Source organism: Platalea leucorodia (genome assembly GCF_965183815.1).
Source record: "Platalea leucorodia genome assembly, chromosome: 3".
Lineage (NCBI taxonomy): Eukaryota > Metazoa > Chordata > Aves > Pelecaniformes > Threskiornithidae > Platalea > Platalea leucorodia.
In genome coordinates, this window is record NC_138825.1 from 101,034,203 (window position 1) to 101,051,972 (window position 17,770).

General features: G+C 37.5%; 1 protein-coding gene across 1 annotated transcript in view; it reads right to left on the bottom strand.

Moving 5' to 3' along the window:
• Window positions 1–875: 875 nt before the first annotated feature.
• Window positions 876–17,770, bottom strand: part of HCRTR2 (hypocretin receptor 2) — a gene marked incomplete at both ends in the record, with an annotated part of 33,910 nt that continues 17,015 nt past the window's right edge. Inside the window, 5 exons of the mRNA XM_082306740.1 lie at window positions 876–1,069; window positions 2,722–2,922; window positions 4,029–4,150; window positions 5,552–5,772; window positions 11,217–11,332. Of these exons, the coding sequence (XP_082162866.1) occupies window positions 876–1,069; window positions 2,722–2,922; window positions 4,029–4,150; window positions 5,552–5,772; window positions 11,217–11,332 (854 nt within the window). The remainder of the gene's footprint in view (window positions 1,070–2,721; window positions 2,923–4,028; window positions 4,151–5,551; window positions 5,773–11,216; window positions 11,333–17,770) is intronic.

The window sequence follows — 17,770 nt, forward strand, 5'->3', positions numbered from 1 at the left end:
ATAAATCTGTTAATTGTTTGTATCATTAGTATTAAACGGCAGCTGAGAGAGAAATCGTGAAAGCAAGCAAGATAACCAATGTTTTCTATTTTAAAGATCCTCAGAGATCTTCTGGAGCAACACTTGCAGACATTATGGACTAAAATGAGCTGCCAAAGTTAAAATGTCCCATCCTCCAGGGGTGCTGACACTTGTTATTCCTATTGGCCTGAGTAGGAATTTTGAGCTTATAGCACCTTTGAGTATGATGTAAGTTTTATTTAAGTAGTTACTTTTTAGGCACTCGAGTCTGAAGAAAAAAAATAATTGGCTATTTAGTGTAATCTTATGAAAACATATGTGACTTGCAGCACTTTGGGTTCACATCTTAGAAGTATGTCTGTGCTTAGAAAAGTAGCCTGGAATCTCCCCAAATCAACCCGAACTGAAAGTTCCTTAATGAACATAGAATTTACTACAAATGAATTAGCAGAAAAAGAAGTGCAAAGTAATTCCAGAATATCACTAGTGCATAAGTAAGCATTCCTTGTAAATAAGTCACTCATTTATAGAAACAGGATATAAATAAATGATGTTTGAGACTTCTTTCAAATACTTAGAGTTCTTTATATGATACATTTTAGAACATTCCACAGCATCTAAAATATAGAAAAATAAATATCTACAGTATTTACAAAGTATGATACAATCCAATCTTTAAAAAGACTTGTAAAGACATGTTCTTTAGCTCATACTGAGGTAAGTAGGTTTCTGTAAGACTGAGAAGAAATAGGAGAGGCAGTCGTTTTGAAGGAATCCCTTCGTCCAGTTGTAGTCTGTAGCACAGCTAAAAGCATGTGCCATTCTCTGGTGGTCTTACATGTATTGAGCCAAAGTCATCCCTGCTGTAACTCCATCGAGGTAAGTTTAGTTATGCTAGGGACAAATCTGTCCCACTCTACATTCTCTGTGTTGCCAGTGTCTTCTGCAGAAACCCTTACAGCTTCATCTAAATTTGAAGTCATGTTCATCCCTGGTATGTGGAGATGTAGTTCCACTGATTTCAATGGGCTGAGTGTAGCTGGGATACCTGTAAGATAAAATAAAGATTTTAAGATGATTTTACTGTTTGTATCAGGTAGCTGACTGGCTCACCCTTTGATTATCACTCTCTGAACACTATGCAGGTGATGATCTATTAACAAAATGGTCTGCCAAAAAACGTTCCAAATTGCACTTGCAAATTTTAAGTGAAGACTTCTTGACTGAAGTCTAAGGGGATTTCTGATGCATAAACCTTGATTTTCTTACTTTGAAACATTTTTCATGTGTTCTACTACTTATTTAATATGCATTATTTGGCAAATTGCCCTGTGGTTCCTTATCCATATGTGACCATCAGAGCACTACAACTTCCTGTGTACAAGTCAATCATAGAATCATAGAATGGTTTGGGTTGGAAGAGACCTTTAAAGATCATCCAGTCCAATGCCCCTGCCATGAGCACAGGACAGGCAGGGAGAAGAGAATGATGACAAATGATCCATATAGAGTAAAATATCATCTACAGCCACACTGTCATCTGGGTTTCATGGCTGTAACCTTACTTGTGCCTTACATAGGAATGGCAACACTACTGGAGAAGAGCAAGCTGAATTCGGGAAAAAAAAATCCTTCTATAGTAAGTGAAAAGAACAGACTTCTTCAGAGGTAATTTATTTAATTCGTTTTAGATATATATTTTAGGAACAGATTAGCTGTCCTTGGATATACCGATTTCTCTGTTATCAATATATAGCTTATATAGTCCTAGCCTATAGTGTCTGAGATAACTTCCAGACAACAAACATTCACATCCTTAGGAGAGCAAGGATTAATCCTGTACTTGCAGTCCCTTGCAAAGTCCTGCTGGGATATAACATATAACGTAACAAGAAATATCAAATAATAAATTATATGCCATTTTCCACCTATTCACAAAGCTAGGGAATTGAGCAATCATTTCAGTGTTTACCAAAAATTGGGAAAGCTTGAACAACTTCTGCCTTTCATTTCAGACTGTGTTCATTTGTTTATCAACCTGTATTGAAAAAAAATCGAGTGGCTTCCCAGCTGTTCCTGAATACACACAATAACCCACCCAACAGGAAAAAGAACAGAAAATGTGAGAAAATAAATTAATGTGAATTTCTTATTTGATCAGCCCAACTCACACCAGAATGCATGGTATGCAGATCATTTGAAATAGTCAAGAACATTCAGGTAGTTCAATTTGTACACCTAATTTTGGTTATAATATTTGTTATAAAATAGACCACAACTTCAAAGAATTAGCTCTGAGTAGAATATAGCTGTTCATAAACACATTGCAACCCTAGGAACAATGATTTTCATACTTTCAGATACCTGTTCTTTATTTACTTAGGAGTCTAAAGGAAGTAGGAATCCAAAGAAAATATTTATATAAAATATGATTACCTTACCCCCTCCCCAATTGCAACTCAACTTTTGAAATAAATGAGATGAAATTGTTTCATCAATATATAACCAAAGTTGTAGCATATTCTATAAAATATTTCTTGTAAGTTACTTTTCTTACAGTCAGCTCTTAATTGTGAACTCCCTTCTTTCATTGCATTGTGCTCAGATTCAAATACTGTTGTATGCACAATTAAATTTTACTTCCACATCATCAAAAGACATAGGGACAAGTATACTACCAGAGGATAATAGGCACATTACCATTTGCTGGAAGTGTGTTTATGTTGGTCAATACAACGTGTTCTGAAAGTTTTGAAACATTATCAAAATTGCTGATCTGGGTGGTCAAGGATTTCCGACTCTCTGTACTGGCACGACCTCTGGCGAGCCGTTCATCATGGTGACTGCGAATGCCAAAGATGCAACAAGAAAATGCTGCTTTAAATTCTTCTCTAAATTTCCCTGTCAACCACAAAAAAGACTCATGAAAAAACTGTACTATAAACCGTGCTTCAACTTTGTAGATTAGAAAAAAGCAGCTATCTAAAGCAAAATTAACACAAAACACCCAGAGGTTATCCTAATGCAGAAGTAGGAAATCACAATTTTAACATCTTGGAGAAAGACAGAAAAAATATAACGTTTGTAAGAAGATATGTGAGGTATGGTATGAAACCTAAATTATTCTTGGCTAGGCAGAATGGACAAACTAGAATGATTTATGAAATCATGTCATGGATAGTCTGTTGATTAATAACATATCTAACAAAAACAAGTACTTGAGCAATTGTAGTCTTAAATGACTGAATCATTACTTGACATGTGAAACAAGAAGGCATGGCTAATTTGTATTTCACCTTGAATACATTTTAAAAGAAGATTCAAAGTGTTTAACAGCGCATTAGCCTGTTTTTGGGGCTCAGAGTCAATTGTTCAAATCATCCTCACACTACACACCACAGATAAACTACAGTGGAGAACTGTGTAGTGAGGATCAACGGACTTTTGTCTCCCTGTATTTAGCTGTAATACCACCAGTTTAGGTCCTGATTCTGCTGTCCATAGCCAAATAAGACAAATACAAACTAAGACAAATCTATACTAATAAGTAAACGGCATCCTGGTTGGTTCTTGGGCCTTGAATCTAGTTGGCACAGGCTGGTCATGCAAGTACTATTAAAGACTCACAGCCTCCAAAACCCAATACCTGCATATAAAATGCCAACTGGGGACAGCCCCTGGCCTCTGCTATCTCCCAGACAGTATCTGGGTAGTGTTTAGGGGAACAGTAATTGTTTCAGACCAAAGTCATGCCAGGGACTTCTCTACCAAATTAATGTCATGGACAGTCAAATTCAAGCACTTGGACTCAGGCCCTGGCACTGTTTAGTTTAGTTATAGGTAGATAGCCTGAAGGTAATGGGATACTTCAGGCAACTTGTTCCAAGAAGAGGATCTAGCTCCCACTGGAGGAGCTGGGCTGATGTTACGGTCATTAATCTTATTTGCTATGGCTCATTACATTCAAACTATACATTAAACTTGAATTCTAGGTAACTGTAACTTACCACTGAGGAAGTTATAAATAATAGGATTGGCTGCACTGTTTGCATATACAAGCCAGTGTGAGAATGTGAACCAGGCGTATACAGTTTCTCTGTCATCGGCATGATTAAACATCCCAAAAACCCTACAGAAAAAGAAAAGCAAACCTGAAAGATGGCAAAATTCGAAATCATATAAAACAATTAGGCAACTTCTAGCCTAATTTTATCTCTTATGACCTATTTGCAGTATCACAGAAAAGCTGATTCAACAGTGCTTGCTTTCTTGAGAGAAGGAAGTCCTCTCCCCATCACAGCCTCCTGTCTTCGTGGTTTAGTACAACAGAGACCATCAGTATTTTACTTTGCAATGGTGCAGATGCGTGACTTTTCTGCTAAGTAACCAAAGTCAGCTGGTGTCAGATAAGTCAAGAAAAGATGAGAAAAGTTGCTTTTGACCTATTCATGTTACTGAGGTTCCTGGCTCTAGGTCCACTCTCCAATAAACAGGGGCTCTGGAACTGGAAAGACACTGAACTGGCCCCAAAACTGAGGCCGCAGTAGCAGCTTCTGTCCTCCAGAGAAACTTGCTTTGCCCAGGTTCCTTACACCTCACTTTTGCCATTTAAGTGAAAATTTAACTGTGGGCCTACTCTGCTATTGCACTCAAGGCAGCCCATGTATTTCCTCTGTCGTTCAGATCATAGGTGGCCTGAACTGCCTTCTGGAAATACTTCTTTCACTCCATATTGCCTACCAAGGGACCTGAGGATGAAAAGTACTTAAATTAGGCCTCAGGAAAGTGCCAGAATTGAGTAGGATGTATTTAAGCCTTCATATCCAACTTTAAACAATTCCTTAAAAGCTAAAATGTTCCTCGAGCACCAATAAAAGGCTGGTTATTTTTTAGGATATTCAAATCTTCTGCTATATGTCATTATTTCTTGGTATTCCAGAGGTCTCATGAGATACAACTATATCAAAGCCTTAGCCTGTCAGGCACTGTACAAAAAACAGAGCATAAGCAATTATGTCTCAAATGAACAGGAGAGAAAAGGGTAAATAAGTAAAACAAAGCTTTATAGGCAAACTACAGGGTTAGCCTAAGGTCTCAAAATTGTACATGGTGGGGCTTGGGTTTGAACCCAGCATTTCACAGTCCCTAGGGCCAAGCCTCAACATGATACTCTCCTGAAAACCTTCAGCTGCTGCTTTACGTACATGCACATCCACAGGTGCATTTACAGCAAACAAGCTGCAATCCCATGTAAACGACAGGTTTTAATGAGGAGATAGGCTAGATTATTTTCATGAAGAAGAGCTTGCTAATAAGGGTTCCACAATCTAGCCTTTAGTTTAAATACTACAGATGATAGGTTAGATATGTTTTTTTCTTGCAAGTGTATGATTATTTTCAATTTCTTTATCACGAAATAAGTAAGCTTCTCCTTCAAAAGTATCTGCCGGAATAAGAGGAATTTAGTAACAGAGGATTGGTTTTGGACAGAAAGCTTTACCAAGTGTTTATATTTTGGGATAAACTTTACCTTTTCAAGACATTGAGGATGCTAATTGGTAGATAGCAAAGTGCAAAAACCAGGAGGACGACCATTAGCATACGTGCTGTTTTCCTTCTTGCACGAATCTGTTTTATTTCAGCTGCCACAGCGCTGATCTTTGACTTTGTTGATTGTCCCAGCCCTCGGGGCTGTGCTGAGGACTGCAGAGGCTTCCATTTTTTCTGAACAACAGAAGAAGTTCCTGGGATCTAAAAAAGATAAAATAAGGGCCACTTTGAAAAACTAGTGCTGTGGGTAGCTGTAACAAGAAGAACAGACATGTTGACATACACAATGTAAGCTTGCAGGTAGAAGTATTCTTTTTTATTAAATTAATTGATGTAGCTGGAAGAAACAAACCAGATTTCAGACAAACTTGAAGGTCTGCATAAAAATTCATGCTTTATCCAAATATACCAACTGATGTATTAAAATTGTCTTTACTTCCCAAATACCTTGCCTTGCTTGTGTCTTCAGACTATCACACTTACCAACCCTACTACTGCAATTATGTTGCTATAAAGTTCTACATTAAATGTTTTCTTGTATGGCAGAATAGTTTATCCCATTAATATGCTTCTAATTTAACATACTAAACAGCTTTTCAGCATTAGAAAACAAGGATTTAAAGCCTACATAGTTTTAAGTGCTGTAGAACTTCCAAATATGCAATCTAGATGACAAACAGCTAAAGAAATCACAGCTGAAGTGTGGATCTCCCTGAAAAGCTCTTCAAAACTGAATGTCTATACAGTGATGAATAGAGGGGAATCATGGAAGAGTGCCAAGACATAGGAAGAATTAGGTTAGCCAAAGTCACCTTGCAACGGGTAGATGTAGCACCATGCTATTAAAAAAAAATCTTGGGTTTTGTTTTCTGTGCCTTCACATAAGCCAAGCCAAATAAAGCAATTTTGCTTCAGTTCTTCAAAATTATTTCCTGCCTGCAGCCAAATGTGAAAGACTACAGATGGCAAGGACTTTCTCAGGGAACTCTATTACAATGACATTTATGTTTTCAATGTTATGCATTGTGAAAACCTTTTGGGTAGAAATATAGTTTTATTCATGTGTAGTGCAATTGTCTGCGGGGTGACTAGTCTCATGACTGTAAAATAATTCTTGTTTAAAAGTATCTGCAAAATTCAAATTGCCTATTGCAACATTTTAAAAATTAGGGCTTATCGACACAAACTGACCAGAAAAGAATGAAACTTTAGATATTTATTTCAGAAAAAAAGAAAGCTAAAAAGGAAATACTTGTTCTAAAATAAAAGCATGCACATTCAGAATTGTTCTAGAATAGCTATTATGTTGGGTTTCGTTTTTTTTGTGAATAGCTTCCTTGCACAGACAAGCCCTTAATTTAGCATTTATGTGCACCATCAAACCTGATTTACAACTATTGGAACATTTTGGCAAAGTTGCGTTGCAATGAACAGGAAATCAATGAAGCAGAACAGGAGATACATTGTAACATTTATTTTTTACTAATGTCTCTATGGTCATAAAGCAAAAAAACCTCTTGCACTTACTTCTGCTGCGGGTTCACACTCATTCAGCTGAAATCAGTAGTATCAGTTTCAGACCTGGACATGTCTGTCCTATTGCAAGGGATTTACCCTACTTAGCTGTGGGGTGTGGTACTGCAATCTGTCTTTGCCATGCACTACTGAGATAATACGCTGTCTGAGATTCTGACTCTGGCTTATCAGGGGTGCTTTGCTATTCGGTTCTTCTAACTTTGAAGCAGAAGCTTTTCCTTCCTTTTCAGTCATACTGAGTTACCATATCGTAGCAAGAACTGGAGATGGAAGCAGAGAAATTCAGCCAAATCTCTCCCTCCTGATTATGCCAAAGATTCAATTAAAAGAAATCTGTGACCAGCTTTCATGGTAGCTAGATGCAATTTAGATGAAAAGAAACATTACCTTGGCTCAAAATTGTAAATAGCTATTACTACAGAAATGTTAGACATGACTGTGTACATGGTTTGTACCTGTGTGTGCAAGTAGAAGGGTCTTTTCTAGTATTTAAGCAGTCTTCAATAGCAAGAGGTGATCAAAGGCAGGACTGTATACAATGTACAGTCTCACTGTACTATATATTAAATTGCTAAATATTCAGGAGTTTGTATTGAGAACCTTTCTAAAGAGCCCTATTTTCCCTCATCTTTACCTGACATACACCTGGGCTTTGCTACTGTTACACCAATAAGCAATAATACAGCAAGAATTTCACCAGGGAAAAAAAAAAGAAGAGCTATACATCCACAGATGCATAGCTGAACCAGTACTATCTAAGGAGCATAACGCTTCAGAAGTGTGTGTGCGTGTGTATACAGAAACATTTACAAATATGCATTTATGTAAGCACACCTACATGTATTATAAGTGATAGCATGAGAAAAAATGGCCTCAAGTTGTGCCAGGGGAGGTATAGATTGGATATTATGAAAAATTTCCTCACCTAAAGGGTAGTCAGGCATTGGAACAGGCTGCCCAGGGAAGTGGTTGAGTCTCCATCCCTGGAGGTATTTAAAAGACATGTAGACGTGGTGCTTAGGGACATGGTTTAGCGGTCGACTTGGCAGTGCTAGGTTAATGGTCAGACTTGATGATCTTAAAGGTCTTTTCCAACCTAAATGATTCTATGATTATGTATGTACAAGTATACACATGCCAGCATAGTGCATATATTTGCTTTTCAGTAACAAATCAGCTGTAGAGATAACTGTGGAGAATTTGTGTAATTTCAGCGATTCACTAAAAGCCCACTAGCTGTGTCCAAACAGATACTAAAAGTTGCAGTTATTTTCTTATGCACCTTTCCTCTATCTCCTCAAATTATTATCAAGGGATTTATAACCAGAGGAAATATCTCCAAATGTAATAATGACTTGCAAAGATTGGAAGGGTATGTTTCAGCTGCCAAAATGAAAATGGGTAGGGTTCCTAGTTATTAATATGACTACGCTTTAGTGTCAAAGCATTTGGACATCAGTAAATCGAAGCATACAGTATGGAACTTGATAATACAAATTATGTATCAACACTTTCATCATAAGTCCATTCAGTCCTATTTATTTGTTCAGAAGTTACTTTTAATCTACTTAAAATCCACAAAAGAACATAGCCTTCTAAGTCACTACTTCCTTGCTAATAATTAAAATAAATTACTCAAAATCCCTGGTATTTATGGCATGATTGTTCTTATCTTTACAAAGATGAGCCATTAATTCAAAGATTGTAATGCTTATATTCAAAGACCTGCTTGAAAGACACAATCAGTAATTTTAAGAGCTATTGCACAAAGTACAGTAAGGATAGCTTGTAAATCTATCTTGCCTTTAGTCATCTGACAATTTGCATGCACAACACACATCATTTTAAAAAAGAACCTTTAGAAAAAGTGTAAGGCATAGAAAGCATCTACTGTTTGCTGTGTTTTTTCTATCACGTACATCTGGAAGGCTCATTGTACCTTGCAATAGGATCACTATATTTAACTGAAGTTCTGGTAAACAGCATGATTTCTTAATTGAAACTATTATCAAATAATACATTTAGAGTACTGCATTCATTTGCTCTACATGACTGATTATGGCACACCTGTTGCACTTCGAAAAATGCCTGATGTCTGCAGCCAAGTCACAGATGATAATAGATGTGCAGTGGTTTTAATTTCACTTAGTGCAGCCTCTTATACATAGTGCTATCATCTACGCTAGGAAAAGAGACATCTGTAATTTCGCATCACGGATAGCCCTAAGCCTGTAGCAGTATTTGTCTTTTTGCCACTGAAAAAAAAAGGATCATCCTAACCTTGTCAGCATGCAAGATGCATAGGGAGAAGAAATATTGTGAAGAAGAAATGGGCCGGCTAATACAACTGAGGGGGAAAAACCCCAACAAAACAGGTTGGTTTCTAGTCATTCAACTTCTGCTCTGAATCTGAACCTGCATTTTCAAGCTACGTGCAGGTTAAGAACAATTGTTTTGCATTAACTTAATTAATGGACAGTTTGAGAGAATAGGCAGTTTATAAAGAAAGTACAGAAAAGAAAGTTAAGAAGGAATATGGTGGTAAGGTCATCGGGTGCTACAGGACAGATAACTATTCAGCAATGCAGAGCACCTTAGAGCTATGTTAGACTGAACTTAAGGTCAAAACTAACTGAGCAAAGCCTTTGTTCTGGTGAAGAGTCCCCTCAAATTGTAAAGGTTAAATTTTACCTTCAAACTATCTTGTTATTTAATCTTATAAATGTAAGACATTAAAAGTAAAAATAATAATTTAAAGATAAACAGCAACTCCGGTTTAACCTAATCTGATTAAAAGTGAGAATAATTGCTGTTATGATGTGGATGATAACAAAATGCCTTAAAGTGGATTTGGTTTTTCCCATATTTTTATTTGCAAGAGATATGTTTTGTCAGTATAAGATTTGATTTTTACTTTTAACACATGTATATTTAGAAATCTAAAGTCTACTTGTGATTTCTCTGATGGATCAATTTGAACTGTGTGAAAAATGCTCCCAATGTGGCAGATATTATGCCCTGGCCAGGACAGCCTCAAATTTGGATAGTATCAGACAGAATGGTGAGAGAGAAATGATTCATGCCCATATCTTGATGGAAATGTCAGCCATTGTTAGAGCCATTTGAGAGGACAGAAGAGGGAACATCTTGCATCATGTCTTCAATGGCATGAGTTTATTGTCCTTTACAGAATGATAGGGCAGGAGGTGGCAGAGGACTACAGCTATAGATAAATCCCAGACAATGCAGAAGACAGCAGAAAGAACCATAGATTGATGCATAACAGATTACGGTTCAAACCCAGAAAATTATTTTCAAGCTGACACCACTTTGAATTCTTGGAGGGGGAAAAACGTTCCTGAAAAAAATCACATCATTTTTGCTACTTTCAATTCAGATACTCTTTGTGTGCTTGCTTGCTTGCTTGGGGTTTTTTGTTTAGTATTTCTGTTTTCTTTCCTGTAGTTTTAATTTGAGGCTTGAAAAAACAGATGTTCACATTAGAAATCATGCCAATTATTTTTCAATAATTCATATCAAATGTTACTGATAAGAGCCAGCTTCACATCAGGCAATTCCAGTGTCACAGTTCTGATAGCTGGACTTTCTAGTCTAACTTTTGTTCAGATTGGACCTGCTATGAACCTGAGACTTTGTAGAATGAAAAATAAAAATAAAAAATTGTACAGACTACTAACAAAACGAGAAGGTCAATCCTAACTTTTGACTGCGACAGGAGATTTTAGCGGTATAAATAAGGTCATCTAAGGTATTTTGGTAAGCATTTCGGATACAATAGCAGAGATCTTTCTTCTGCCTATAATCAATCTTTCTGTTGCCTTTTTCTCTCTTTCTCTCCCTCTAAGTCCTTCATAGACATGAGCAAGAAGGGGTTTACATTCAGCCTGACTGCCTTCATTTTTTAATGCATCTCAGTGCCTATCCAAGGTGGCTGTAAGCCAGCAGTGTCACTGAACCTGGTAACAGTGCTGGATTTAAAAATCCAAGTCCTAAGTGACAACAAGGAGCATATAAAGAAGAAGGTTGTACATAGGAATCTGCACATAGTTACAGCAGCAAGCAAACAGAGCTAGTGTTAAGTGACTTACCTGGCGACACCACAGCTTTCGAAATATTTGCAAATAGGCCAACACCATAAGACACAGTGGTGCCATGTATGTCACCAGAAAAAAGCATGTGTGATACATTTTGGGGTAAACCTCAGCTGGAAAGAGAATTCAAATAGGAAAAGTGCATTTAAATATACATACATTTCAAAATCACTTTAAGCCAAATTATTCATATAGATATGCATGTGTTTTTCAAACATAATAGGTTATAATGGAAGATGTATCCAATAATATCACGGTCACGATTGACTTTTTAATCACTTCTATATACATTCTGTTTCTATGACAAACATCATTGCTTTCGAATCACATTATTACTTTAGGTATGAAGTCTTAAGAAGTTTTGCTTTTTATTAAATCAGTGATAGACAGAAAATTTCATTATCTAACAATAGCTAACTAGTTATCCAATCTGCCTCGTCTTTGACATATTTAACAGGCTGTGTAACTGTCTTTAGGTTTAATTCTGCAAACATTGCTATGTATCCCTGAGTAAATAATTGCAAAGTCTCTCACCTATAAACAGAAAAAGTAGACTATAGCACACAGGATGCTCATGGGAGTAGAGACAGACTTTCTTAAATCACTTTTGGTGGCAGAATAAATGTGATTACAACTCAGTGATTTATTATTATGATTACATTTAAAAAAATAGAATTAATTCAGTCAAGTGCTCTAAACTTAGGAAATTTCCAAGATTATTTTTGACTCGGCTTTAACAATAATGAGTTTGCTACCATCGTGTTCTAGTTTCCTGTGTATCTCTTTTCAAAAGACAGCTTATGAATGTTATTTGCTTAGAGACAACTACAAGTGTTGTGAGTGTATCGTGTTTTAAGAATGTTGTATCATACGCTGCATCATTAGATTATAGCAGAATGTGCAGTGGGTGCCTGGAAAACTTGTTTTCACTTTTGAAACATCAAATGTAGTTTGGTATTACCAAATGTTGATATTAATTGCAACTTAACATTTATGGATGGCCTCAGAAAAGGAACAAACATTATGGACAGTGACAATACATAGTAGAAGAGAAACTGTGCACTCCATGAGCAGTTAGATTGCATGGTAATCCTAAGCATTGCATTTTGGCTAGAGTAAAGAAGGAATATTTATGTTAATTTCCAGAATTTCCAAATGTTTCAGAATGGTAAGATCTGCAACTGAAACTGTGTATTGATTGTAGTTTTAATTTAAAAAAAGAAAAAAAAAAGAGTTGCATGAGATCAAAATGTTGATGAGTCAAACTTATTTTCTGCCTCTTAAAGTGACTGAGATTGTGGACCCTATCAAACACAAGGTCCCTTTGCATGCCAGGACAATCCCTGAGAGTTTGATTAGACAAGGCGATACAAAGACTTGGCCCATAACTCTCATAGCAGGGAGGAGTACCCCATCATGTTAACTCCAGGCTCACCCTCAAACCCAGACTTGAGTAATATCACACTCAGTGTTGGGTCTGAAAGTGCCAGCTGGTTCACCAGTCAGAAAAACTTCAGTATGAGCGAAACAGAAATTGTCTGTAGCAAAATCCAGCCCATGTTCATTGCTAGCAAGTGTAATAGAGACATTGTCATTGGCTTTTGACAGCTTTGATGGATGAGGGTTCAAAAAATGCAGATGAGCTGCATTTGGCTCTAAGATCCTGGAGCAAATCAGCTTACCAACTCTTAACTAGCAGCTGCAGCTACTAGCTCTTGTCAATGTCCCTGGGGGAGGCCGACCATTTGGGGCAGGTTTTTTACAATTGATGATAACCTGGGTTTGTATATTGACTGATGATCTCAGGTTTGTTTTTGCATTCCAGAAAATGCAGCCTCACAGCAGTCCTGTCAGCCAGGGAAATACCGACGTGCATGCTTCACAGGTGGAGAGATTAAGGAGAAACTGGAGTAACGTGACTTACTGGGATCACGGGAGGTCAGAGCTGAAAGTACATTCTTTCTGCTCAGAAGGAGGTGCCACCTGCCTCATCAATGCTCTGCAGGCAGCCAGGCCCCTTTCAGGTAGAAGGACAGTACGTATTTAAAAGGCCATCTGGAGTTTATGGCTTCCAATTTAGCATTCCAAGTAAAGTGAAACATTAAATGAGCCTAGCTATCTACAAAGAACTGATGGACCAGGTTGAGGAAGATCCTAACATTTGCTTTTGAAGTTTAGCCACCTGGAAAGTGCCAGCTGTTAAACATCAAAGGAAACCTGTCCCTCCTCCACCCAGGGCAAAGCCCTTTGTAGAACTTTTCCCTAAGAAGCATGACTCTGTTTAGCTTCTCAAGCCAAAGAAAAGCTTTAAAGCTGTTTGACAATCACAGCAGCAAGGAGGAAGGGTTGGTTTGGGATACCATTCATTTATCAAGTGAGTGAGTTCCAGACTCCTTGAATGAGAACATCAATCAGTCTATGGTCCTAGTGATAGATCAGCTGCCTGACTGGGACTGCTGAACCTCTTACTGCCAAGCAGCAGAGGAGAAAAGTCTCTTTGCCACTTAATGGGCTTCAGGACAGAGGCAGATCATTCTTAGCTGGAGTAACTGCCTCTTTAAGAAGAAATTAATGATTCTCACATCACTGGCCACTATTTACTGAACAGAGAGAAGGGGACAAAAAGCAAGCAGGTGGTCACAGGGATTGGACTGGGGTGAGATTGGCGTTCCTACTCAGCATCAGTCATACAGTATGATTACTCCACCTGATAAAGGATCAGTATGCTGAAACAAGCCGCCTTTTCTCCGCTGCAGGGGTTATTAAACAAATTTTAAACTGAAACTACATCTTCTGGATTTTTGCCAGAATTTTACTATATTTGTGTAAATAAATATATACATACATGTACACATATACATATGTATACAAACTGAAAACAACCCAGACTCAAAAGGTTTTGATATGTCTAGCAAATGAAATATTCCCTTAAGCCATAGATGCATAATGAAATTGGTACTCTTGACAGCTTCCCTAAGAATAGGGAAAAACAAGACTATCAAGTTTGTTGAGCATGAGTAGAGAGTTCCCAGGTTCCCTAGTCTCAGGAAGATACCTATGAAGTTTTGGAGTTACCAATATGAAGAAGCAATGCAGCTAAAAGAATATACTTTTAGAATAAAGCTTAATAAATAGGGATGTTAGGAAGTGGGTGCCCATAGTAGAGAAAATTCAACCACACAACACAGTCCTTTCCAACGAGTACTTACAGTTAGCTAATACTAAAATTACATCTTCAAACCTGATGTATTATGCTTATCAATTCACAATAACACCAAGCATAGTTTTAGTATTAGCAATATTCTGACTACTTTCTGCATTAAAATGTCCCACAAATTTTTTCTTAAATTCTGAACACTTTGATAAACAGGATGTATAAACCTTCATGTAATACTGTGATTTCCAGCTATTTGTTCTCCAGAATTAAGACAATATGTTTTTGTACTGTTTTATGAGTAGTCTAAGAGGAAATGGAACACAAAGTCTTCCCTTTGTTTCCATTCAACTATGTAGTTTTGGGAAAGGATTATCTCCATATTCTTTTTATCATTTGCAAAGGGGTTGGCTAATGCACTTTGGCTAACACTCTTTTTGTGAACAGCTCTAAGAGAATGTATTTAGCTAACTTGGACACATGGTGAACTCATTTTAATATACGTTTCTTTTATTTTGGCACTTTATCATCAAATTCAGCACATAGCAATTGCAGACTGTTATAGAACCGTGGCCAACATTGGCTCCTTAAGTGAGCCTGCATAGGTCACATGTTGGATCTTTCTGCATTCCCAAATAAAATATTGTTATTAGACAGTACTCGAAATGAAAAACCCTCAGCCTAGAATTGGCAACGAATTTTATATTCAGGAATGCCAGAAGCAATTAAAAAGAAATTGAGCCCTGTTTTAGGCTGAACTATTGCTCCATTTGCAGTTACTGGCAGCTCTCCAACAGCATGCTTGAAATCTTATTAGTCAGGGTGGCCACTATTTGTTCAACGTTAAGAAGCCCAACTGTCACAGTGCTGATCAGACCTTCCTTCCAGACACTCATCAGACTTGTATGGATTTCAGCAGCTGGACCTGAGTCTGGGTAGGGTACAGTGCTGTCTCCTGCCTTGGCATCTCTGACATTTTCCTGGACATGGCTTCCCATTAGTCCTCCACAGCACTTCATGTTTCAGTGGCCCTGAGTTCCCAGAATTAGAATAGACTTCCAAAACATTTTGGAAATTGTCATTAAGCAGCACCTTTTTGCAGTCCCAACCTTGACAATTCACAGTTTTAAAATCCTTGGGACATATGGTGTACATGATGCTCTGTGGATTTCATCAGACATACCCTGATTTTAGAGAGCATAAATTATATGCAGTTCTAAACAAAGCAGTAAACACCCAAATATAATCCCTTTCCTCTAAATTGACTCTCCTATAGGATTTGCTCTGGTTCTCTTGAGTGTGTGCAGTACCTACATCTCCACTTTTTCTTTGCAAATATAGCATATTCATAGGAACATGAATTTCTTTCTCCTTCAACCTCAAGTTAGCTTTCTTTGACCCTCAATATTCCCATAGTCAAAAAAGGCAAAAAAAAAAAAAATCCAAAAAAAATGCAACTATTTCCTTTGAAAATATTAGCTCTTTATTCCTTCTTCTGGCCTCAAGGCTCACCAGTCTTTTCAAACTGCTGCCCTGTTATCCATGTTCTTTTGTTCTTCTGTTTGGGGACCTTTGTGATTTCAAACCTTGGTTTTCAGTAGAAAAACTGCACCTTCTGTGGCCCAACTCAGTGTCCTTAGACATTTTCAATTGAATGAAAGTTATTTGTAGCTAATGACACTCTATTCTCCACAGTCTGAAAGGGATGGTAAGGTATATATATAAAATATTTTATCCTCATTGATAATATATGGTTAACTTTACATTTACTAAGTAATTCCACGATTTGAGCAACCTACTTGTAACTTAAAGCATAGAAGGGTTCTTCTCTCAAGTTACTATGATAAGCTATTATTAGAAAGTGGAGAGGATTATTTTTTATGGATACCCGAAATGCACCAGCAGAATAACTAGCCATGATGGTGCACTACCATTAGAAGAATAATTCCTTAAAAAGGCAGCAGGAGAAAACCAGGATTGTTATCTTTCAGTGGAATGAAAAGCTTCCCATTTCAGAAAACTTTAACATATTTTTAGTGTAAAATTATTTTCATTTCATGCTCAATATATATTACAAAAAAAACCAAACTAATTTTGGAGTGTTTGCACTTCATTTCTGAAGCCACAAACAAAAAGAACTTAATTCTATGCACAAGTTATTTGTCTTCGTTATACCCCCTTCTACCTCTCCAAACATCCAAGTGAAGGCTCACAGCATAACCTGAAGATCAACAGATTTCATTTTGGACAAATACACTCCATAGGGGGAGAGTCTTGCAAACACGTGGGAGGTTTTTTTTTTCTTTTGTATAGTGGGTGCTTCAGCTCAGGCATACTTGTGGGCTGTAACTACTTCAGTGCAGCAGTGAATGAGAGGCACTCTTTAAAATAGTTCCAAGGCTACTACAGACTCTGTAGTTTGAAAGCAACACTTTCTTCTTGGGAATCAAAAAGTGGCCAATGCAAACCTGGAAGTTTTGAGATTGCATTCCCTGCTGAAATGCTCTCCTGACTCCCTAATTAACTAACTACATCATTTTCATTTCCTAGGTTGATTAAAAGAATCTTTGCTTCAGATCTAACCTTGAAGTGATGAAGGCATGGATAATGAGTTCTGCAGCCAAAAATGAGTGGACACAAATTGTACTTGGAGTGAACACTATGAAAGAAAATAGTCACATAAATACTGCAGCATCCAGCAGTAAACTGGGATACAAAATTGTTCACAGATGAAGGAAGAATACTAGAAGTAAAGAGCAGATGTGTCCTCTCCAATGAAACAAGCAGCACAATACTCATAGCTTAAGAGAGGCTTCCTCTAACCTACAAACTTTCAGCACATCTTTGTCTGCAATGAGTGCCAGCTAGCTAATGGCCATCTCTGTCCCCTTGCCTTGTCCCAGAGGACTAACTGGGATGAAGGAGATAAAGAACAGGGAATGTGATAGCCAATGTCTTCTCATTAATCCCCTGGTGGCCCCGCGGAGGCCGTTAGCAGGGAAGGAACTTCCAAAACAGCACATGGAAGAGCCCTCAGCAGTTCAAGCTGCTTAAGCTAATTTATCATGATAATTAAGTACAGGTGATCCAGTTGTATTTTATCTTAATTGTTCACAGGACTGGAATCTTCTTCTACAGAGACAGCTCTGGGAGAGAATCTGATTGTGCTTTAGTCTGACTCGAGGCTACTAAACAGGCACCTTTTAGCTATATGTTTTGGCAAAGTTGGCTTTATTTTCCTGTGTGTGAACAATGGTATTACTGATGGTCATTATACCCAGTGTCAGAGTCACAGCATGTAACTCATACGCTCTATTAGTGTTGGAGTTATGCCAAGGCCCACCAGAGTTGAGTCTTAACCATTCGGGTGGGTGGCTAACACCACTTGCTGTGAACG